The 26,605-nt window shown below is 35.9% G+C and overlaps 1 protein-coding gene across 2 annotated transcripts in view; it reads left to right on the plus strand.

Annotated features, from left to right (window-relative positions):
- The window catches only part of FMN2 (formin 2), a 399,785-nt gene that overhangs the window by 290,214 nt on the left and 82,966 nt on the right, over positions 1 to 26,605 (plus strand). For both annotated transcript variants that reach the window (XM_037986069.2, XM_073011866.1), the window contains one exon: positions 24,035 to 24,086. In XM_037986069.2, coding sequence (XP_037841997.2) covers positions 24,035 to 24,086 — 52 coding nt within the window. The remainder of the gene's footprint in view (positions 1 to 24,034; positions 24,087 to 26,605) is intronic.

Genomic DNA, 26,605 nt, shown 5'->3' on the forward strand with positions numbered 1-26,605 from the left:
GGATTCTGACACAATTACATAGGCTATAGATCAGACTGAGTAGAACTGATCTATACATACACGGAGTAAAATGATTCATCAAGCAAATTAACATATTTTATCATTTCACATAGGTACCGTGTATGCACACGTGCACACCCTGTGTACTGCTGAATAGATCTCTGGTCATATTTACGCTACATAGCTGCGATTTTGTACCTATCTATGAACATGGTACAGACTAGCATTTATTTATGTTTCCTTTAATATCTGCCTAAAAAGTTTAAAATTTCTTTAAGATTTCCATATGTTTTTGTAGAGATATTCCTAAAGACTTCATTTTGGTTTATATTTTGTGAACTGCATTTACTCTATTTTGAAGATAGGTAAAATTCAAATAGCTTACATCTTACAAACTTGTTAAACCCTCTTATTAATTTAACAATTTGAGATTTAAAAAAATTTTTTTCTGGAGATATCACTGTGAATAATGATGGTTTTATGTATGTATGTGTGTATGTATTTGCTTCCTAGTTTCTTTTTTCTTCCTTTTTCTGGTCATTTTGCACCGTGTTGTACCTTCAGTGTAATATGGACAGAAAGAGTAGGAATGTCATTTCACAAAGGGGCGTAATTAGAGGAGTCGAAATAAATATTTTGGCCATCTTTGTAAACAAATTAACACAAATTGATTGGAGGTTTTGTATCATTTCATTTTCCTTAGTGCCTACCTCTGATATACTGATATAGTTCTTTTTATTGCATAAAGTATACAACACAATGTTTATATATATGTATACACACACGGAGTAAAGTGATTCATCAAGCAAATTAACGTATTTTATCATTTCACATAGGTACTGTGTGTGCACGCATGTGCACCCTGCATACTGCTGAATAGATCTCTGGACATATTTACGTTACATAGCTACGATTTTATACCCTTTCACCTCCATCTCCCCACTTCCCTCAACCTCCTGCCATTTCTACTCTTTGTTTCTAGGTATGCAAGTTTTGGGGTTTTTTTTAGTTGAGATTTCACATATAAGTGAGAACAAGCAATATTTTTCTGTTAATACAATTATTTAACAAAGTCTAAAGTTGCTGTTTTTACTTCCCTCTAAACAAATTCTTAGCATGTTTTAATGCTAACCTTCCCATTTAAATGCCATTTCTTTCCATTGTTTTAGTTTCATTTTATATTGTCTGTTACCCCTAAAATATAGAATTATTATTTTATGTATTCATTTTTGGTTTAAATGTAACCAATACCATTGTCTTTGCTCACGATTCCTTCATATTATGCCGCCTTCTAAGATTATTTTTCTTCTTTCTCAAGTACACCCTTGAAAAGTTGCTTGGGTGTGAACTCCGGATTGTAAATTCTGATTTTGTCTGTGTGAACATATCTTTATATCAAGCCTGTTTTTTAGCAATAGATTTGCTAATTATAAAATTCTGGGTTCAAAGTAAATTCCTTTCACTGCCTGGAGGCCTCTGATTTCTCTATTCCCTTGTTGCATTGACAACTCTACTTGGGTCCAATTTTTGTTGCTTTGTTTCTAATCTAAATTTTCCCTCAGGATCTTTTATGTTTTTCTGTTTCTCCATATGTTTGCTTTGGCTAATCATCAGCAGGCACTACCAACCAAAACCGTTTTAAAATAAATTCTTGCCTTGCATGTTAGGATCACACATTGGGTGTTTGGGGCCTAATGCAATGTGGTTGCCCATGAGGGGTAAGGGATTCTTATGTGAGAGGGTTTCCCCTTCCCCCAGAGCCACTGGTGAGGTGGATGCATTTCCTTAATGCCTAATTTAGTGGGGTGATTCTTTTCGATTTCTTCTTTTAAGATGTCTCTGTGGTTATGTAGGACGATTTGAGGCCTGTTCAAAATTTTCCCATATGGCTCTTAAACTAAAGTTCTAGGTTGCCGGGTTTAGTGATGCACCGAGGAAGTGCTGGCTTATACCTCTTTGGAATCCTGCTCCTGTTTGTTTTTATGGCCTCAGAGAATTTTCCTTATTTTCTATCCAACTCAGCCATGCATTCAATATTACTTTACCCCAGCTTTTTTGTGTTCTTTGTTCTGAAGCTTTTTGATATCTATAGTATTGTTGAAATTAGAAGTCTATCTTGTTTTTTTCAATTAAAATATATTTAAAATAAGTGTACATTAGTAAAATGACTTCATAGTATTTCACTATAAAAATGCACCCAAACGTATTTGCTTATTTCCGTACTTACCAACCTTCTTTCTAAAACATTGCTTTCGAAAGCAAAAGATTATAGTAAAAACATGTGTGTAGGTTTCACAGTTAACATTTGGTACTGTACTGTCCGAAACGTTGAGCTGCTGGGTCAAAAGCAGTATTAAGCGTATTCTTGATGCCTCCTTTTCTCCTATGCCTTTGCTATCCTTGCTTTCCTTACCTCATCGTTGTTAAGTCCTACGGCTTTACTCACATGTGTCCACTCCACTCTAATCCCATTGCATCAACCTATCTCAGCCCCAAATCATCACTGTTTTTCCTTAGGCTGACCGTTTCCTAACAGGTCTCACTTTTCCTCATCACTGCCATTCTGTTACCGTATAATCACCAACAACCTGATAGTAACCTTCAGTCTTCTGGAAAAGATTGAATCACATTAGTATAATAAATTGTTAAAGTGTGTGACTACTCATTACAGTTTAGGTATGTTTAAAATATAGAGCTACTATATTTTAAACTACATAAAATATCTAAAATGTATATTTATTTATTTATTTTTGGGAGAAGGAGTCTTGTTCTACTGCCCAGGCTGGAATACAGTGGCGGGATCTCAACTCACTGCAACCTCCACCTCCTGGGTTCAAGCAATTCTCCTGCCTCAGCCTCCTGAGTAGCTGGGATTACAGGCACATGCCACCATGCCCAGCTAATTGTTTTTTTTTTTTTTTTTTTTTTTTGGCAGAGACGAGGTTTCCCCATGTTGGCCAAACTGTTCTTGAACTTCTGACCTCAAGTGATACTCCTGCCTTGGCCTCCCAAAGTGTTGAGATTACAGTCGTGAGCCACTGCACCTGACCTAAAGTGTATTTTTTAAATATACCTTATTTGCCCTTCATGTTAGATAATACAAAATTAATTGCATATATTTTCATGGTTAAGTCTAAGCTTTCAAAACTTCCTTAGGTTCTGGGTACTTGGATAGATTCTGCCATGATGAAAAATCCTGACCAAATGGTTATGTTCTTGTAGCTGAACCTCAATTACATTCTTTAGTGACTGACGTGAATCTTCCAGTTTTTTTGAAGAAAAGTCAGCCGAGTTCAAGACTAGCACTTCAAAAATTTTAAATTTTGTTAAAGCAGTTCTGTTATAATAAAACCCAAGGGTCCATTTGTATGGTTACCTAAGAAATACCAACGTGTTGATTCAGAAGTAAATAGTCAGAAGATATTAAATTGCACCATTTAAAATTATGATGTTTTCTGGTTAATGTCTAAAATCTGTCAGTTTATTAATTTTCTGCTTGACGCATGTTCTGACTACATGTTACTTGGGCATTTGGATCATTAGGGAAATAAGAGTTGAGTGTGTTTGTTGTAGGTTGTCTATGGCCCTGAGTCTACTCTGAAGATAAGCAACACTTGTGAGGCAGAGATGTGTCACACAGTGGAGGGCGTTGGTGTAATTACCCCTCTCTGTTGTGCATGAATAAAATCTAAGTGAAACATTGCTAAACCACGTTAACTTATGAGAAAGGTCAGCCGGGTGTGGTGGCTCACACCTGTAATCCCAGCATTCTGGGAAGCCGAGGTGGGTGAATCACCTGAGGTCAGGAGTTTAAGACCAGCCTGGCCAACATGGTGAAACCCCATCTGTATTAAAAATACAAAAATTAGCTGGGCATGGTGGTGGGCACCTGTAATCCCAGCTACTTGGGAGGCTGAGGTAGGAGAATTGCTTGAACCTGGGAGGCAGAGGTTGCAGTGAGCCGAGATCGTGCCATTTCACTCTAACCTGGGTGGTAGAGAGAGACTCCATCTCAAAAAACAAACAAACAAAAACTTATGAGAAAAGTCATCTAACTCATATAGCAAATAGTCTCATTTCATGTGCCAAATCTGACAGATTGATACTGGCTTAATGGAGCTGTGTTTTGAGGATAAATCTTAGATCTTACCTGAATTCTTAGGCTTGAAAGAGTAGCATGAGTAATTAGTGATTTCTGAAATATGATAGGGAAGAAATGAGTAGTAGCAAGTATTTTTCCTCTAATGATTTCTTATTTTTTTCTTTATAAAGTTTCTGCTTATATTTTTACAGGTGGAATACATTATATATTTTGTATATATTTATTAGATATACTTTGTTTATATATAAGAAATAGGTATAAAATCTATAGAGATGTGTTGTATATTAAAGGAAAACCAAACCTAAATCACTTTTGGAGGAAGAATTTCTATTTTTTTAAGGAGGTTTTGAAAGCTTGTAGACAGGCATCCCTTGGAGATATTACAGTTTTGGTTCCAGACCACCACAGTAAAGCAATAAAGCAAGTCACATGCATTTTGGGGTTTCCCAGTGCATATAACAGTTACATTTATGCTATACTGTACTCTATTAAGTGTGCAGTAGCATTATACATTTAAAAATGATGTACATACCTTAATTTAAAAATATTTTTAAAAATGCTAACAATCAGCCAGGCGCTGTGACTCATGCCAGTAATCCCAGCACTCTGGGAGGCCGAGGTGGATGAATCACAAGGTCAGGAATACGAGAGCAGCCTGACCAACATGGTGAAACCTCGCCTCTACTAAAAAAACAAAAATTAGCCCAGCGTGGTGGTGCACGCCTGTAATCCCAGCTACTCAGGAGGCTGAAGCAGGAGAATCACTTGAACCCAGGAGGCGCGGAGGGTGCAGTGAGCCGAGATCTCGCCACTGCACTCCAGCCTGGGTGACAGAGTGAGACTCTAGCTCAAAATAAATAAATAAACAATAATAATAAAATGCTAACAATCATCTTAGCCTTCAGCAAATTGGGATCTTTTTGCTGGTGGAGGGTCTTGCTTCCACGTCGATGGCTGCTTGCTGACAGGGCAGAGTGGTGTTTGCTGAATCTTGGGGTAGCTGTGGCAGTTTCTGAAAATGAGGCAAAAATGACGTTTGCTGAATCAATTGATTCTTCTTTCACTAAATATTTCTATGTAGCGTGAAAAGCCATTTGATAGCATTTTACCCACAGTAGAACTTATTTCAAAATTTGAATCAATCCTCCCAAACCCCACTGCTGCTTTATCAACTAAACTTAATTTTCTAAATCTTTTCATGTCATTTCAACAATGTTCACAGTATCTTTAACATGAGTAGATTCCATCTCAAGAAATGACTTCCTTTGGTCCTTCTGAAGAAGCAACTCCTCATCCATTCAAATTTTATCATGAGCAATTTTATCATGAGCAATTTTATCATGAGTGATTTTATCATAAGTAATTTTATCATGAACAATTTGCCACAATTTGGTCACATCCACAGGCTCCACTTCTAATTCTCATTTTCTTGCGGTTTCCACCATTTCTGTAGTTCTTTCCTCTGCTGAGACTTGAACCCCTGCAAGTCATCTGTGAGGTTGGGAATCCACTTCTTCCAAACTTCTGTTAATGTTGATATTTTGAACTTTTCTCATAAGTCAAGAATGTTCTTAATGACATATAGAATGATGAATCCTTTTAGATGGTTTTCAATTGATTTTGCTTGGATCCACCAGAGGAATCAATCACTACCTGCGACAGCTATAGCCTTATCAAATATATTTCTTAAATAGTAAGACTTCAAAGTTAGAATCACCCCTTGATCTAAATAGAAGTTGCATTAGCAGGCATGAAAACAAAATGGATCTTCTTGTATTAAAAACATCTCCATCAGAGCTTTTGGGTGCCCAGGTTCATGGTCAATGAGCTGTCATATTTTGAAAAGAATCTTTTTTCTGAGTAGTAGGTCTCAGCAGTGGGCCTAAAACACTCAATAAACCATGCTGTAAACAGCTGTGCTGTCATCCAGGCTTTGTTCTTCCATTTATAGAGCACAGGCAGAGTAGATTTAGCATAATTCCTATAGGCTCCAGGATTTTTGAAATGATCAATCAGCACTCACTTCTACTGAAAGTCACTAGCTGCATTAGCCCCTACAAAGAAATTCAGCCTGTCCTTTGAAGTTTTGAAGCAGGCATTGACTTCTCTCTAGCTATGAAACTCCTGGATGGCATCTGCTTCTTGTTTTACCTACACTGAAAATCTGTTGTAGTGTAGCCACATTCTTCAATTATCTTACCTAGATCTTCTGGATAACTTGCCGCAGCTTCTCCCTCAGCACTTGGTACTTCACCTTGCACTTTTATGTGATGGAGATAGCTTCTTTCTTTAAACTTCATGAACTGACCTCTATTGGCTTCAAGCTTTTCTTCTATAGCTTCCTCGCCTCTCTTAGTCTTCATACAATTGAAGAGAACTAGGGCCTTGCTCTGGACAAAGCACTGGCTTAAGAGAATGTTCTGGCTGGTATAATCTAATCGGACCACTAAAAATGTTTCCATCAGCAGTAATATTGTTTTTGCTTTCTTGTCATTCATTTCTTTGCTGAAGTAGCTAGCACTTTAAACTTCCCTCAATAGCTTTTCCTTTGTATTAACAACTTGTCTGTCTCAAGCGAGAGAACTAGTTTTCATTCTCTCTCCACCTTGGACGTGCCTAACTCACTAAGCTTAATTATTTCTGACTTTTGATTTAAAGTGAGACATATATAACTCTTTTTGTTTCACCTGAACACTTAGAGGCCTGTAGGGTTATTAATTGTAGGGTGATTATTGCATGGTTATTAATTGGCCTAATTTCAACACTGTTGTATCTCAGGGAATACGGAGGCTAAGAAGAGGAAAAGAGATGATAAACGGCCTTTTGGTGAAGAAGCAAGAACACACACAATGTTTATTGATTGATTGCCATCTTATGTGGGCATAGTTTGTGGTGCCCCAAAACAATTTTAATAAATACATTAAAGATCACTGATCACAGATCACCATAACAGACAAAATAATAATGGGAAAGTTTGAAATACGGTGAGAATTACCCAAGTGATATGACACAAAGTAAGCACATGATGTTGTAAAAATGGTGCCAATAGTCATTCGACCACAGTTGCCACAGATCTTCAGTTTGTGAAAAAACAAACAAAATAAAAATAAAACAAAAATTATTTACAAAACACAGTAAAGCAAAGCAAAATAAAAGCAGGCATACCTGCAATGAGATGTTATAGCTGCAACACAGAAGATGGTTAGAAGGCATACTTGATGGATCTCATAAAATTCATGGAAGTGTTTTTATTAATAAAGCAATGCATTTAGGAATATTTGTTGCTGTAATCATCAAATGAAATATTTACCTTTTTGAACTTTCCTATTCCCATCCATTTCCCAGCATGAAACTTCAGAGGCATTTTTAACTCTAGATTATCTCTCACATGTCCTTCTACTTTCTATCCACTTTATCATAACAGTTTCTCAATTGATATGTCTGTCTCCAGCCTCCATTCCCTCCAGTTCATTCCCCAGCTGCAAGGGTGACCTGTCAGGTTTTCAGGGTTTTGTATAAATGTCTCTATTGCTTTGATAGTGTTGTTTAATATGTCTTTACTGATTTTCTTTCTAATTTATTTATCAGTTAGTAAGAAGGCTGTAATCTCTAGTTACAACTTTTGATTGTCTATTTTTTCTTTCTGTTTTGTCAGTTGGGCATTTTGTCTTTCTTTCATTTTATTTTTGTTAGTTTTTGCATTATGTATTTTGAAGTTCTGTTTTTGGATGCAAACATAGTTAGAATTGTTATATCTTCTTTTTTAATTGATCCCTTTATCATTATGTATTGTTTCTCCTTTTTTCCTGATAACATATCTTGTTCTGAGGTCTAATTTGTCTATTTTTATTACAGCTGCTTCAGCTTTATTTTGGCTAGCGTTTACATAATATACCATTTTATCCTTTTACTTTTAACCTAATTGTGCATTTATATTTTAAGTGAATTTCTTTTTCTAGAGAGCATAAAGTTGAGTCTTACTTTTCTGATCCAGCCAAACAATCTCTGGCTTTTAATTGAGGGCATTTAGAACATTTACATTTAATATAGTAATGATAGGGTTGAGTTTAACTTTTGATCTTTATATTTGTCTACTATTTGTTTCATCTATTGTTTTCCTTCTTTTTTTTCTTTCCCCTTTTTCTTATTGATTAGTATTTTTTAATATAATGAGCCCGTCATATCTGTGGGTTCTGCATCTGTGGGTTCGGTCAACTGCAGATCAAAAAACTTCAACAAAAAAAGGATGTTTGTACCTGTAGAATGTGTATAGACTTATTTTCTTGTCATTCTTCTCCAAACAATGCAGCATAACAACTGTTTACATAGTATTTATATTACATGACATTTACATTATAACAGAGATAATTTAAAGTATATGTGAGGATGTGTGTAGGTTATATGCAAATACTGCATCATTTTATGTAAGGGACTTTAGCATCCATGGATTTTGGTATCTGTGGGATACCATAAATGAACTAGCCTTCCAGGGATATTGAAGGTCAACTATATCTCATCTTATTTCCACCATTGGCTTATATGCTGTACATCTTTGTTTAATATTTTCAGTGGTCACTCTAGTGTTGTGCCCCTTTAATTTATCACAGTCTATCTTCAAATAGTACTATACAACCTCACAGGTGATGTAAGAACTCTCCAACAGTATACTTTCATTCTCCCTTCTGTTATTTGTGCTGTTATTGTCATATATTTTACATCTACATACGATATAACCAAAGCAATATATTGCTCCTACTTGCATTTAAGTCATTATCTTAAAAAAATTTTTAAATGACAAAATTGTATTTTATATTCATACTCATAATTAGCATTTCCAGTTTATTTCACTCATTTGCATGGATCCAGCTTTTCATTAGGTATCATTTTTATTCTGCCTGAATAACCTCCTTAACATTTCTCATTATGTAGATTTGCAGGTGGAAAATTTTATTTAGCCATTGCTTTCTTGAAATCATTTATTTTCCATTTTTGAGAGAGATTCTTACTGAATGTAGAATTCTCAGTTAACAGATTTTTTTTTTCTTTCTGCAGTTAAGATATTGTTCTTTTGTCTTGTGTTTGAATAGTTTCTGACAAGGAATCTATATTAGTTTTCCATTAGTGCTGTAACAAATTACCACAAACTTCATAGCTTAAAACAATACAAATTTATTATCTTGTAATTCTTCAGGTCAGAAACTCAAAATGGACAAAAATTGTATTAGCAGTGATATGTTCCTTTTGGAGTATCTAGGGCATACATTTCTTTGCCTTTTTTTAGATTCTAGAAGCTGCCCACATTCCTTGGTTTATGGCTTCCAGCTGTCTTCCAAGCTAGCCATAGCTGGTTGAGGTTTCCTTGTGATGTATCGCTCTGACGCTAATGCTCCTACCTTTCTCTTTCACTTGCAAGGACCCAGTGATTGCATTGGGCCAACAAGGTATAAGACAAGATGAGCTTCTCATTTTAAGGTCAGCTGATTAGTAACCTTAATTCCATATGCAATTTTAATTCCCCATTAATTTATTATATTATATTCTCATGTCATATAATACGTTTACAGCTGGGATTAATAAATTAATTCCCCCTAAATTTATTATATTATATTCCCATGTAATATAACATATTCACAACTGGGGATTGGGACATGGACATTTTTAGAGGGCCATTATTCTGCCTACCACAAAGTCCTTGGTAATTTATATTTTTGTTGCTTGTTATAAAATGTGTCTCCCCGCTCTCCTAAACTCTGGTTTTTAAATTTTACCTCTATTGCTGGTTTATAGGATTTTATAGGATTTTTATTATGATGTGCATTGGTATATGTGTTTTTCTCTCTTTTTTCTTTTCTATTTTCTTTTTTTTTAAAGACAGGATTTCACCTTTGTTGCCCAGGCTTGAGTGCAATGGCATGATCTTGGCTCACTGCAACGTCCGCCTCCCAAGTAACTGGGATTACAAGTGCCCACCACCACACCCAGCTATTTTTTGTATTTTTAGTACAGACAGGATTTCACCATGTTGGCCAGGCTGGTCTTGAACTCCTGACCTCAGGTGATCCACCCACCTCGACCTTCCACGGTGCTGGAATTACAGGCATGAGCCACCACACCCGGCTGTGTTTTTCTCTCTCTTGAGGTTAACTGGGCTCTTGGTTTTAGGAGTTTATGGTGTGTATCAAATTGGGCAAACTTTTGACCCTTATTCCTTCAGTGATTTTTCTGTCTCCATCTCTCGTTTTGTTCTGGGACTACAATGACACATAACACTAGAATGTTTACTACTGTCACAAGGCCATCATGATTCTGCTGTGCTTTCAGTCTTTTCCTTTATGTGCTTCAGTTGGAATAGATCCAAATTTTACATCTTCAAGTTTATTGTTATTTTATTCTACAGTGTCTAATCTTATGTGATTTCCATTCAGTGGACGTTTTATTTCAGATACTGTATTTTTCACTTTACAAGTTCCACTGAGTTCTTTTTTTTATATCTTCCATTTTCTTCTCATTATGTTGATGTTTTTCTTTAATGTTTGAGGGTGGTTACAAAAAACTCCATTAGTATTAATATCCTTATTTGCTGGTTCATCTTCTTTCATTCCTGGGTCTCTGTCTATTGACTTAAAGAATGTGATTGCACTTTCCTGATACTTGGTTGGTCTAGTAATTTTCTTATTAAGTGCTAGACACTTGGTTGGGCTAGTAATTTTTTTATTAAGTGCTAGACACTATGTGCATTATGTTGTTGGGTGTCTAGGTTTTGTGCTTTTCTTTAGAGTGTTTGGCATTTTTAGGCAGATAATTTAAGCAACATGTGATTCAGTTGATCCCTTTAAGGCTTGTTTTTAAGCTTTGCTTAGGCTAGTCTGGGGCATCCTTCATGCCAGTGATAATTCAGTCTTACTAATAATTTATCTCCCCCACTGAGTTCTCCAAAACCATCCTGTCTCATGTGATCAATGACAGCTCTCCATTCTGGCTCTTTAGACATCGAACATCTTTTGGCCCTGTAAAAGCTTTGGGAATTGTTCAGCTTATATTTTCTTGGTGGTTCTTTGCTTTACTTGTATAATTTTACTGTATAAATGTGCCATTTAATACCCAGCTAAAATTTAGAAAGCTTAATGCAGATTTTTGACCCTTCTTTTCTGAAAAGTATTTCTTCTCTGGAACTCTGTTCCTCATCTTTTAGTCATGTCAGCCTACCTAGACTTCTATCTGTATTTCCTCAACTCAGCAAAACTGATTGGCTTATTTGGATTCTCCTTTCTAGCATCTATGATTTAAAAATTGCCTTTAGACAGGTATCTACAAAGAATGAAGGGCACCATGGAGATCAGATTCCTATGCTGCTTATTTTTCAGTATATGAAAACAGTTTCATATATTATATCCATTTTTCTAGTTAATTACAGCAGGAGTGTAAGTTTGGTTCATTTCAGTTAAGTCCAGAAGTGGAACTTAATTGAAGTTCCACTTCAACTAAGTTGATAAAGGATCAACAAAACAAAAAGTTGGTTCTTTGAAATGATAAACAAAATAGACACTAACTAGATTAACCAAGGAAAAAATGTGGAAATATTTTTCCACTAGTTTAAATTTAACACAATTCATCAGTTCAACAGGATTTCATTATCCAAAATATATATGCACCCAGTAGCAGAGCACTCAGATTCATTTAAAAAAACATACTACTAGACCTAAGACAAGAGATAGACAGCAATAGAGGAATTCAGGGACACTTCAATACCCCATTGGCAACATTAGTCAGATTATAAAGGCAGAAGATCAACAAAGGAACTCGGGGCTTAAACTGGACTCTAGACCAAATGGAAAGACATTTATAGAATATTCTACTTCATATCAACAGAACATATGTCTTTTATCATCTGTACATGAAACATTCTCCAAAATTAACCATATGCTTAGCCATAAAGCAAGTTTTAATGATTTTTTAAATGAAAATAATATCAAGTATCTTCTCAGAAAAAAATAAAATAAAATTGAAAATCAATACCAGGAGGAACTCTCAAAACTACACAAGTATGTGGAAATTAAACAACTTGCTCTTACAAATCTTTGGGTAAACAACAAAATTAAGGTAGAAATCAAAAGGTTTTTTTGAAATGAATGAAACTAGATACAACTGCTACTGGGTGCATATATATTTTGGATAATTAAATCATGTTGAACTGATGAATTGTGTTAAACTAGTGGAAAAATATTTGCACTTTTTTTCCTTGGCCAATACCAAAACCTCTGGGATACAGCAAAACAGTGCTAAGAGGAATGTTTATAGCATTAAATGCCTGCATAAAAAAAGACAGAATGATCTCAAGTTAACAATGTAACATTGCACCTCAAAGAGCTGGAAAAGCAAGAACAAACCAAATTCAAAGCTAGTTTAAAAAAAGAAAGAAAGAAAGAAAAAATGAAATGTCTAAGATTGGAGCAAAACTAAGTGAGATTGAGACCAAAAAAAATGATGAAGGATCAACAAAACAAAAAGTTAGTTCTTTGAAATGACAAACAAAATAGGTAGACCACTAGCTAGATTAACCAAGGAAAAAAAGATTAAAATAAGCACAATCAGAAATGATAAAGCTGACAACACAAACTGATACCAAAGAAATACGAAAGTCATCAGAGACTATTATGAGCATCTCTATGCTCACAAACTAGAAAACTTAGAGGAAATGGATAAACTCCTGGAAGCATACAACCTCCCAAGATTGAACCATGAAGAAGTAGAAAATCCAAAACAGACCAATAACAAGTAATGAAATTGAGTCAGTAATTTAAAAAACAAAAAAATCTCTAAACCCAAATAAGCCCAGAACTAGACAGATTAACAGCCAGATTTTACCAGACATACAAAGAGCTGGGACCAAGCATACTGAAACTATTCAAAAAAATGCAGGAGGAGGTATTCCTTTGTAACTCATTCATGAAAACAGTATGACCCTGATACCAGAATCAGGCAAGAACACAACAATAACGGAAAACACACACACACACACACAGAGGAATATCTCTGATGAACATAGATGCAGAAATTCTCAAGAAAATACTAGCAAACTAAATCCAACAGCACATCAAAAAGATAATATTATACATCACCATCAAGTGGGTTCTATTTTAGGAATGCAAGGATGGTTTAACATATGTGTTTCAATAAATTACCACACAAAGAGATTCTTTAAACCATATAATCATCTTTTTTCTTCTTTTGACATGTCTCACTCTGTTGCCCAGGCTGGAGTGCAGTGGTTAGGTCTCAGCTCACTGCAGCCTCCACCTCACAGGTTCAAGAGATTCTCCTGCCTCAGCCTTCTGAGTACCTGGGATTACAGGAACGTGCCACCATGCCCAGCTAATTTTTGTATTTTTAGTAGATATGGGATTTCTCCACGTTTTCCAGGCTGGTCTCGAACTCCTGACCTCAGGTGATCTGCCTGTCTGGGTCTTCCAAAGTGTTGGGATTACAGGCATGAGCCACTGCACCTGGCCAATCATCTTAATAGATGCAGAAAAGGCATTCAGTAAAATCTAACATTGCTTCATGATAAAAACCCTCAACAAAGTAGACATTGAAGGAACATATCTCAAAATAGAAGCCATATATGACAGACTCCCAGCCAACATTATACAGAATGGGGAAAAGATAAAAGCATTTTCCCTGAGAACTGGAGCAAGACAAGGATGCCTACTCTCACCACTCATAATCAACATAGTGCTGGAAGTCACAGCCAAAGCAATCAAGCAAGAAAAAGAAATGAAAGGCATTCAAATTAGAAAAGAAGAAGTCAAATTATCTCTGCTCACTGATGACATGATCTTATTAACCTATAAAACCCTAAAGATCCCTCCAAAAGATACCTAGACCTAATAAATGACTTCAGCAAAATTTCATGATACAAAATAAATGTATAAAAATAAGTATCATTTCTGTATACCACTAACATTCAAACTAAGACCAAATCAATAACTTAGTCCCACTTACAATGGCCATACACAAAAGTAAAATACCTAGGAATATTTAACTCATGAAGTGAAAGATCTCTGCAAGGAGAACTATAAAACCCTGATGAAAGAAATTGTGTAGATGGCACAAATGAAAAAACATTCTGAGCTCATGGATCAGAAGAATCAACATCATTAAAATACTCGCTGGGCTTGTAATCCCAGCACTTTGGGAGGCTGAGGTGGGCAGATCACCAGAGGTCAGGAGTTCAAGACCAGCCTGACCAACCTGGTGAAACCCCATCTCTACTAAAAATACAAAAATTAACCAGGTGTGGTGGTGGCTGCCTGTAATCTCAGCTACTCGGGAGCCTGAGGCAGGAGAATTGCCTGAACCCATGAGACGGAAGTTGCAGTGAACCAAGATCGTGCCACTGCACTCCAGCCTGGGTGACACAGTGAGACTCCATCTCAAAAAAAACCAAAAAAACAAAAACACCATACTGTTCGAAGCAATCTTCAAAATTGCAGAAGTGCAATTCCTATCAAATTACCAACATAATTTTTCACAGAATTAGAAAAAACAATCCTAAAATTCATATGGAACCAAAACTGAGCCTGAATAACCAAAGTAATCTTAAATAAAAAGAAAAAAAAAAAAAGCAGGCATCACGTTTTGTTGGTTCAAATTGTACTATAAGACTATAGTAACCCAAACTGCATGGTACTGGTACAAAATTAGATGCAATAGATCAATAGAACAGAATAGAGCACCAAGAAGTAAAGTCACATGTGTAAAACCAACCAATCTTAAAGCTGACAGAAATAAACAATGGGTAAAGGACATTGTATGCAATAAATGGTGGTAGGACAATTGGATAATCATATGTAAAACAATGAAACTGGACCCCAATCTCTCACCATATACAAAAATTTACTCAAGTCTTTGACTTAAATGTAAGACCTGAAAGTGCTCGAAGAAAAGCTAGGAACAATTCTTCTGGACATTGACCTAGGCAAAGAATTTATGACAAAGACCTCAAAAGCAAATGCAACAGAATGAAAAATAGATAAATGGGATTTAATTAAATGAAAATGCTTCTGCGTAGCAGAAGAGATAATCTACAGAGTAAACAGACAACCTACAGAGTGGGAGAAAATACTTGCAAATTATGCTCCTGAAAAAGAATTAGTGTCAAGAATCCACAAGGAACTCAAACAACTCAACAAGAAGAAGATAATCCCATTAAAAAGTTGGCAAAGGATATAAACAGGCATTTCTCAAAGAAGACTTATAAGTGGTCAACAAATACATGAAAAACTGCTGAACATTATTAGTCATCAGTGAAATGCAAATTAAAATCACAGTGGAATACCATCTTTCAACAGTTAGAATGGCAGCTATTAGCAAACCAAAAACAGCAGAGGTAGACATGGATGTGTGGAAAAGGGAATAGTTATATACTGTTAATATGTAAATTAGTACAACCTCTACGAAAACCAGTATGGGGATTCCTCAAATAACTGAAAGGAGAACTACCTTTTGACCCAGAAATCAACCCCATTACTTGGTGTCTACCCAAAAGAGAAGAAATCACTGTGTAGAAAAGACACCTGCATTCATATGTTTGACAGCACTATTCTCAGTGACAAAGTCATGGAATCAACCTGTGTCCATCAACAGCATCACAACAGATGACAGAAATATATATTTTTTCTTTATATATGGAATACTACTATATTATATATACTACCATATATATATATATATATGGAATACTACTCAGTCATAAAAAAGAATAAAATTGTGTCCTTTATAGCAACATGGATGCAGCTGAAGGCTATTATCCTAAGTGTATTAACACGGAAACTGAAAATTAAATGCTACAAATTCTCACTTTTAAGTGGGAGCTAAATAATGGATGCACATGGACATAAAGATGGAAACAATAGACCTGGAATCTCCAAAGGCGGGAAGAGGAAGAGGAGGGAAGGGTCAAAAAACTACCTATTGAATACTATGTTTATTATTTGGGTGATGGATTCAGTAGAAGCCCAAACCTCAGCATTATATGATATATCCATGTAACAAACCTGCATATATATACCCCCCGAATCTAAAATGATAATTTTTAAAAGAAAGAAATATATTCTAGGCAAAAATAAAATCAAATCAAATGAACACAATTGAATCTCCTTTGCTTTGCCTGTTGTATGATCACACCATGAAAGGCTGGATCTGCCTCTGCATGGCATTTTTGCCAGCTCTTTTCCTTTGTATTTCCAGTTTTGTCTCCTTTGTCTTTCTTCTTGACGTCTCGAACTATGGTGCAACTTTGCTTCTATGTCTTTTTTCCCACTGTTCGTTGTTTACCCTCTCCGGTCTCTGATCCTTTTTCTACTTGACTAACTTGTTAATCATTTTAGTCCCAACTCACATGCATTGCCTTTGTCTTTTCCTTATTGACTTCTCTCTCGATAGGCAAATGGATATTTCACTTAACTGTACTCGTAACTAATTTGCCAGTGTTAAGACTTTGGAGTCAGACTCCATGAGTTTGAATCCTGTCTCCTTTATTTAATGTTTCTGGAATCTTAATCAAGTTTTTTAATCGCTAATTTCCTGATTTTAAGTGGGAATAATTATAAACCCTTTCTTACAGGGTTTATTATCTTGGGTTATTATATGTAAAGAATTAAAATAGTAATATCAACATCATTCCATATTAACATTCCCATTTAACATCTCTATAACATCTACGTGTATGATTATTTGTCCCTCTCTCTCGATCTACGATTTTCTTAAAGGAAAAAACTATGTAATATTACCTGCATATGAGTCCCTAAGAAAGCTAGACATTCAAATGTTGGTTGAAATATTGTAATGTTAAATTGTGTGGCCTTTGTCTCTAGGATTGGAATGCCCTAGGCTTTAAGCATTGTTTTGGCAAGTAAGATTAGGAAGAAAAGAAACACACCAGAAGTTTTTTTGGCTTTCTGATTTTTATTTCCAGCGGTTTTGTGTTTTGATAGTTTGAATCCCTAAATTGGAATTAATTGACATTGCTTTCAATATGGAAAGCTCAGCCCTAATGCGTGTATTTGCATATTTTTAGTTAAAAGCTCAATGAGGTTTTCATTGTATCTGAAGGATTTTTATTTGAGTTCAGCCTGGTATTAGTAAGTGTACGCTTCATTTATATTCTTCAATAGGGTAGTTGTCTCTTAGCAAAGAAAAAGGAAAGGAATTGGCCCAAGGCATGTCTTTATTTCTATGCTACATTAGTGAAAGTCCAGGGGAGATTTCCTTATCCTGTAGGTAGAGAAATATATAGATTTGGGTATGATTTGATATAAAAAGTTAGTTCGAGTCAGCAATTTTCTAGTAGGAAAATTGTTTCAGCTCCTTTAGACTACACTGTCTACTGTACTGTCTAGCTCATGGATGCATATTATGTTTTCCCATGTCTTTTCTACTTTGGCTTTAAAACGAAGATTTGGAGAGAAATTTCACTGAGGACCACTTCAATACGTACATCAGGCTGGGTGATAATAGCACACTGCTTTCCTATATTTTAGGTTTGGCCAGAAGCCACATATATAAAATGTTTAAAGTATGTGTCATTTTCTATATGTATATGTCCTTGAGTTTTTAATAACTAGCCCCCATATGTTTATATATACCTGTATTTCTAGAGGCATGATGATATATATTTCACGTACAAAGTTGAAATAACCCTCAGTATTAAATAAAAGGGAGCTGTGAATTATTGCAAAGGTCAAGTTGTCATTTTATGCCTCAGCTGCTCTCTTTCTTCCTCCTAGGAGTGTTCCACAGCATTGTTTTATTGTCCTAAGAACATGCGCAGCACAGAGGAGGACGATGCATTGGGACTTAGCTATTTCTCTTGCTGTCTAAGGAAAGATATTCTGAAAGTCGTACACTGTGACATGTATGAACGACTTAAATTTACCTGACTTTTAGTTCATCGTCAAAAGGAAAAGTGTGTCAAAAATCTCAAAACTAAAGCAATGTATCTTCAGTTAAATGACAACTTTAAATGACTCAGAGGAAAGGCACTGCTTGTGTCTAAAAAATATCCCATACTGGCTGCACTTAAAAGCAACTGGAATGCACATTCATAGCTAATTATAAACAAAAACTAGTTAACACTTTAAATAAAAAGGAAAAATAGCAAAAAGATTTAGAGCCTAGACAAGTACATGAAAGGGTTCTGAGCTGCCTTCCATCTGATATTACTCAAATGCAACTCTGTCTCCAATTACCTGGGAATATGTGGTATTCCCTCATGAAAGCTCAAGATCAGAAAGGGCGTCCATTTCGTGTCTTTGCTTACTCATAGCCATTTGGAACAAGTTCAGCAGAAATATTTCACATTGCAAAAGAGTCTGGAGCCAGACAGCAACTACAGACACTAATCACTGGGTCAAAATAGTAACATAGTAGGACAGCAGCCACCAGAAAGTATTTGTGGAGGTAGAGATTTGGAGTCAGATACATTAGTGCCATTGGAGAAGACATCACCAAATAAAAAAGTTCTGTAACAGAACCATTAAATCACTATTTTTAATCAGTTGCATGTTCAGTGGCACAGGACTGTCTAAGCCAATGGTCTCTTTGGTAGGATCAGATCTAAAAGGTAATCTTATGCCCTTAACTCTAAAATAAATAGATGGAAAGAAAAGTAGCCAAATAAATAAAGGCTGCCTCCTAAAACATTTGGTGTTTCTTTTGTTGTATAGTTCCAACTACAGGCTTTCTCTGCCTCAAATTGCAGATCTCTATCATTTGAGATTTGGGGGGTGGGCAAAAGGGAAAACATCATCACTAAAATAATAGGTGCAGTAAGTGATCAACTTTGCTAAGGAGCTGCAATTTTAGGTCTATTCAAATAAGAGTTACTGGTGTTCTCTGAATATTGTCATTATAAACCACTTTTCATTGTTGCCTTTTTTCTTAAACTACATCATCCTGTTCCTTTCCTCCAGTGTCAGTGGAGGATTGATTGCTTTATTTTACTATCACTCTACTCCACTATTAATTCTGTTTTCAGTATACTCTATCTCAGAACATTTTTCTTGGCAGTGAATCTCAAACATCAAGCTATGAATCTCAAACATTACGCGCAGTATGTTTGGAATAAAGAGGTGAGCTTTAGAAGAGGATTAAATTTTTTTTTAAAAATCATTCTATCTTTTAGATTTCATCAGGTTCTCACTAAATTCACCTAAAGTATTATCTTATCCCTTGTAGCAATTTTATTTACTGCTATGTCTTTAAAAAGTAGGGAGGGGAGTAAGGAGCTATTAATCTCTGTGCTTCTACTGTAGGCATTGGACTTCTCCATTCTATGCCAATTAAAACAACTTCACACACAAATTAAGTAGAAGTAAAATCTATTAAATATATTTTAAAGCAATCCCATGGTTTTATAAAGGTCTTGGCCATAATTTCTCTGTTGCTGTAAAGAGGCAACCTTATTTTAGCAAAGTATATTTTTAATTCAACATCTGGATTCTGTATAGAAAAATTAACAAGGAAATATGTGAGATTCCTACAATGGAAGACTTTTCACATATTGCAAGCAACGCATCTCCATCCTACTTTATAGTAATGCTGATGTGGGCATAAAGGAAAGACAGGAAGAGGATGACTAGATATCAGGTGATTTATACATTATCTTATTAAATCATGAAACAACTCAATGAAAAAGAAATTATTACCCTGCTTTAATGATGAATAAAAGCTATTACATCAAAGAAGCGATTATTCAAATTTATTAAAATCTACTGCAATTCAATGGCTGCATTACAATTCAAACCCAGGTTTACCTGACTAAAGCTTATGTTCTAGCTCCCAACACTGGACCTTGTGGGATCTGAAGATGAGAGGCAGAGTGGGAGAAAGACCTTACAAAGTATAAGCATTTACAAAAAAGTGTAGCTTTTATGGTACAAGGTAGAGGAGAGGTGATTGCTCTCGGAGATCTGGGATGCCCTTGGATAGTGGTGTCCATTAGGCATCATAAAAACGCTTCTGTCAAAAGTGGTCTTTGGGAGGCTGAGGTGGGCAGATCACCTGAGGTCAGGAGTTTGAGACCAGCCTGACCAATATGATGAAACCCCGTCTCTACTAAAACTAGAAAAATTAGCCTGGTGTGGTGGCATGTGCTTGTAATCCCACATACTTGTGAGGCTGAGACAGGAGAATCGCTTGAACTGGGGAGGTGGTGGTTGCAGTGAGCCAAGATCACGCCATTGCACTCTGTCCCAGGCAACAAGAACAAAACTCTGTGTCAAAAAAAAAAAAAAAAACAGTGGCGAGGCATTGCTGGGCGACAGTAGCACAGAAAGCCAGTGATTTGACGACAATATGAAGATCACCAATGAAGCCTTGTGCCTATTTGTCTATTTTGAATCCTGCTTTAGCTACCCTATAATTATTTTGATGATGAATGACCAGAAATTTGCCATCCTGATGATTTGAATCATGTCAAAAAGAAATGAAGTGTCTACTCTAAAGAGGAAATTAATCTTGTAGTAGAAAATTGAAATCTTTTTTATCTCTTTTATGCAATTCACTTGGCATACTTTATTTAAATGAAGTTTATTAATAGTTGATTATCAGTACATAAGAAACTGCTGCTAAAAGTTACACTGGCTTTCAAAACTCTGCAAAACCATTTATGCCATTAGAAATTATCTGAAAATAATTTTTGTACTTTTAGAAAACAATACACTAGGAAATCAAATAACAATAAGTTGTTGCAAATAGAAAATCACCTCATTTTCTGTGTTACCTTCAGCAAAGTCATGTTTGAAAGTCTGTGCATGTAACAGTGGTGGTACACAGCCTATCAGAGTTGTTTCTCAGACTGAAAAGCACAGCTGGTCTGATTGGGGTCACTGCATGTAATTAGCTTGCTTGCTTCATGAATGAATGGCAGATTTATTTTATTCTAAATGATATTTTAATTTTCACTGATTAAATTACGTTTTATTTTGGTTTAGAAGGTTCGCCCTCACCATGTAAAGCAACCATGTCCTGCAGTTGTCACTAAGTTAACACCATAAGTATGTTTAAAAGAATTGTTGGCCTAGCATGGTGGCTTATGCCTGTAATCTCAACACTTTGAGAGGCCAAGACGGAAGGATTGCTTGAGCCTCGGAGTTTGAGACCACCCTGGGCAACATAGCAAGACCTCCATCTCTACAAAAAATAGATTGAAAAATTTAGCCAGGCGTGTTGGCACACACTGTAATCCCAGCTACTTGGAAGGCTGAAGCAGGAGGATTACAGGAGGAATTGCAGCTTGCAGTGAGCCACGGTTGTACCACTGCACTCCAGCCTGGGTGACAAAGTGTGACCCTGTCTCAAAAAAATATATATATAGTGACAATAAAATATTGATGATGCATATATGCAAGCAGCATGTTGGAAAAACGGTATCTCTGTTTTTCCATAAAATGGAATTGCACCCCAATTTTTCAGAAAGTTTTTCCTAAGATTGATACACAAAGGAAATCTGTTCAGTTCCTTGAATTACTGACTCTACATCAGGAATTGAAATGTGTACTCTAATGTTCTTGCTCTGATCTCTCATTTGACTGTTTATCGAAGCTGATTACAGTTTGAATACACAAATCCCTTTAGCTTCAAAAGTATGTAAAATAATGGATAATAGAGCATTTGAAGAGGTTGTTTCTTATTGCAATTTGTCTTTCTGATTGTGATGCGGCTATTAGGTTTGATAAGAAAGTCTGGCTTTATGTTTTGTTTCCTCAATAAGAATAGTCTTCTGTCAAATTGGATTAAAGTTTTTGTTTCAACCCAACTTGCTCACGCAACTAAGCAAGAGCTGTTTTGGTGAACATCAAGAGAGGTTATTATGAACAAATGAAACTTACTTTATTCCACTAAACACAATTTAGAAGCTTATGCTTTTTGAAAAGCTGTACGTGTTTTCTTTATTGAATATAACATTGGAATATAATAAATTATTAGTTGGCTGACTCAGTTAAACATTATATATTATATCACTTTAAGAATGTTGAGATCTTCAGGTCTAGAATTTTCAAAGGTTATTTATCTATTAAGTTTCTACTGATTATTGGAGGCACCATGCTAAGTATTTTGTACGTGTTAACAGATGCATCTGCCTAAAGTCACAGAGATAATTTAAATGGCAAAATCAAGAATCGAATACAGATCTCTGGCATCTTGTTCTACTGTAGTGTGTTTTTAAGTGTCATAAATCATTTACTTTAATCTTCTAAAATAGTCTAGAAATTCCTTCTTCTAGTCTGCCTTAATCTCTGTACTTTGCAAAGAAAAAGCAAAGATATGTGAGGGCAATTGGAAAAATACCCTTCCTGAAAATAGTATGCATTGTAGTGCTTTTGTTATTCCGCCTAAACAAACTTTATGTATTCCTAGAATTGTTTCTGGAAGCAAATCATCTTTTCTGCAGGGCATCTCAGAGCACATTTTTATAAAACATTATGTTCACGCTGGAGCCTTTTCAAAGTAAAATCATAGAATATTCATTGTTTTTTAATATAGTTATCAATTGACCCATAAGTTTATACAAACAATCTGGCGTACAAAAAGGGAAAGGAAAGAAGGAAAAAAATATCTGCTGCTATCTGAAATGATCCTTGTTAAATCCTGAAAATCCTGGCAAAGAGTGGCAACATGATACCGGGTTATGACTTTGCAGATACCTTGCAAACCTTTGAAAGAACACTGTCTTGAGTTGTAAAACATAAACTAGCCTAAGCTGTTCTATTGTGTTGTAAGTAGTGATAGAGACACTAACAGTTTCCAAGTGACCATGGGTTTTATTTCATGCACAGTTCCCGTTTTTTATAATCAATTTGCCCTGCTCCACTAGGTCTCCTAAGTTCTCCAAATGGCCCCACGTGTGACCCAAAGAGGAATGATAATAAAAAGACAACTTCTTCTTTCACTAGTCCCAGGGTTTATTTTTTACATTTTAATTTTTTTTTGTCCTATTGCTCAGTGATTTTCAAACTGTGGGTCACAAACCATTAGTGAGTCATGAAATCAATTTAGCAGGTCCCAACAAATGTTTTAAAATCTAATAGATAGACTAAAAATGTCAAAGAGCAATGCATGAAATAAGAGTATCTTCAAAATTTTCATGTCAATATGTATTAATATATATGGAGGTGTGGGGAAATGGGTGGAGGTAACGTAACACATAATTCCTAGAATGCTTACTTGTCCAAAAAAAATAATGAAGTCACAGCCATACTTTAAGTGATGGAGTTCCTACGTTGTTTTAAGCAATTTGAAATACTGATTTAATCTCCTCAAATTTGACCTTTGGGTTTGCAGCAGATCACAATTCTTTATTTTTAAATAAAAATGATAGCAAGCAAATGGGTATATTATCACATTCCCCCTTTTCAGAACAGACCATGATCTATTCACCTGTGGTCTGGTATGAACTATTGAAATGAGTTCAAAATTCTTAACGTAACTGAGGAATGTCACATACCATTTCTGTTTAGGGGTTGTGTTTTTTTTTTTTTTTTTTTTTGACGTAGTGTTTAAACCTTTGCTTGAGGGAATTATTTTCAACTAATTGTTGGCATTTAAACACTGACACATCTAATGTAAATATGAAGCTAGTGTTTTCTTTTCTCAGGTTAATGTGACTGCATTAAAGAAAGTTTTTCAGAATCCAAAATTTTTGATTAGATAATACGTCTTGCCTGTGTCAATAAGATCCACTTAATTAAAATTAAGTAGAATCATTTAAATCATGTATCTATGACATCCATAGATTTGAAATAAGCTTCTGGTTGTAGTACAGTAGAATTAATAATGAAAATAAGTTATGTTATTTAGGGCAGATGTTGCTTGAAATAGTGTAACAGCTTATCACTTATCTCATATACTTTTATTTTCTTGCACTTTCAGCCAAAATTGACCAAGAGGCAGAGGAAAATTCACTGACAGAGACTCATAAATGGTGAGAAATTACTTTATTTCCTCCCAGAATAGGCTTATAACATGCTAAGTGTATTTCATCTTAAGGAACCAAGTATTAGTTACATTTTAATTTTCAAGCATAAAACAAAAAGACATCTAATAAAACAGTGTACTCTAAATCCACAGTGAATTTCTGAATTTTTATTACTCTGGGTAACATATAATTCTGTTAAATACCAAATTATTGTGACTAGCTTAGCACCTTCTCTTTTACATGGGATTTAGAACTATGGAAATACACAAAAGAATGAAGATAGCAAGAACCTGTTTCAGAGTTCGGATAATTTTTTAAAACTATGTAATTTCCGTATTCAAAAGTGAAGTCTAAGTAGGGAGCAATGAGCTTTCCTTGGATGCGCCTTCATTTCCAGAATGGAGACTTGAAATTATGGGTAAACATAGAAAAGTATCTCAGAAATCTCCCTGCTTCTCTGCCTCCATTTTCTCTTCTCCTCCCATCTCTCTATATCCACCAGGGTTCTCTAGAAAAAAAGGACAAACTGGCGATACAGATTTAAACACACACACACACACACACACACACACACACACACACACACAGAGAGGCTACCTCATTTTATCTCTTTGTTGTGCTTTGCAGATAATTGTATTTTTTCCCCCCACAAATTGAAGGTTTGTGGCAACTCTGCTTCTAGCGAGCCTATCGGTGCCATGTTTCCAACAGCATGTGCACACCTCATGTCTCTGTGTTACATTTTGATAATTCTTGTAATATTTCAAACTTTTTATTTTTATTATCTGTTACCATAGGTGATCTGTGATCAGTGATCTTTTATGTTACTGTTGTCATTGTTCTGGGACACCACGACCTGACCCATATAAGATGGCAAATGTAATAGAAAAATATCGTATATTCTAACTATTTCACCAACCAGCTGTTCCCTTGCCTCTCCCCTCTTCTCAGGCCTCCGTATTCCCTGAGACACAACAATATTGAAATTAGGTCAATTAATTACCCAACAGTGGCCTCTACATATTCAAGTGAAAGAGTCACACATCTCTCACTTTAAAACAAAATCTAGAAGTGGTTAACTTAATGAGGAAGATATATCCAAAACCAAGATATGCCCAAAGCTAGATCTCTAGTGCCAAACTGCTAGCCAAGTTATGAATGCAAAGAAAAAGCTCTCGAAGGAAATTAAAAATCTATTTCAATGAACACATGGATGATAAGAAAGCAAAACAGCATTCTTGCTGCTATGGGGAAAGTTTTAGTGGTCTAAATAGAAGATCAAAGCAGCCACAATAGTCTGTTACCAAAATGCCAGGGGTTTGGTTTAGGACAGCTACTTGCCACACAGAAAGCCAGTCACTGAGATGAGTATTGCCAGGGAAGAAGGCTTTAATCGGGTGCTGCAGCCAAGGGCGATGGGAGCTCAGTCTCAAATCCATCTCCCTGACTGACTAAAATTAGGGATTTATATAGCAGGGAAGAAATGTAACCATGTATGGGAGAGTAGGAATCAGGGAGGGATAAGGAAGAAGAGGTAGTCAGCAGCAAGCAGCTGGTGGATTAGGCAATCACAGTGGGTGAAGGGTCTGGCATCTCATTGTCCAGATGGAGTGATCTGGTGAGTTTCAGTTCCTTGACACTATATTGGAAGCCTGATGGTTGGTTTCCTGAGAAAGGAACTCAAAAAAGACAAATGTAACTTTCTCAAGTTTCAAGACTGGGAGGGACAATTTCTATGTTTATTCAAATTAAGTCATAAACATCAGTTCTATGGGACCATTGAACCTGTTTCAATTCCCTTAAACCAAAGCCTAATCCAGAGCAAAGCCCTAACGCTCTTCAATTCTATGAAGGGTGAAATAGGTGAGGAAACTGGAGAGGAAAAGTTTGAGGCCAGTAGAAGTGGGGTCATGAAGTTTAAGGAAAGAAGCCTTCTCTGTAACAAAAAAGTGCAAGGTGAAGCAAGAAGTGCTGATAGAGAAGCTGCAAGTTCTCCAGAAGATCTAAGGTAATTCATGAAAGTAGCTAAACAACATATTTCCAATGTAGATAAAACATCTTCTGTTGGAAGAAGATGCCATGTAGGACTTTCGTAGCTAGACAGAAATCAATGCCTGACTTTAAAGCTTCAGAGAACAGGGCCGGGCATGGTGACTCACGCCTGTAATCCTAGCACTTTGGGAGCCCAAGGTGGGTGGATCACCTGAGGTCAGGAACTCGAGCCCAGCCTGGCCAACATGGTAAAATCCCTTCTCTACTAAAAATACAAAAATTAGCCTGGCATGGTGGTGCATGCCTGTAATCCCAGCTGCTCAGAAGGCTGAAGCAGAATTGCTTTAACCCAGGAGGCAGAGGTTGCAGTGAGCTGAGATCACGCCAGTGCACTCCAGCCTGGGTGACAGAGCGAGACTCGGTCTCAAAAATAAATAAGTAAATAAATTTTTTAAAAAGTGAAACTTCAAAAAACGGGATGAGTGTCTTGTTAGGGGATAATGCAACTGGTAACTCTCAGCTGAAGCCAGTGC

Source organism: Chlorocebus sabaeus, chromosome 25 (assembly GCF_047675955.1).
Source record: "Chlorocebus sabaeus isolate Y175 chromosome 25, mChlSab1.0.hap1, whole genome shotgun sequence".
Classification (NCBI taxonomy): Eukaryota; Metazoa; Chordata; class Mammalia; order Primates; family Cercopithecidae; genus Chlorocebus; species Chlorocebus sabaeus.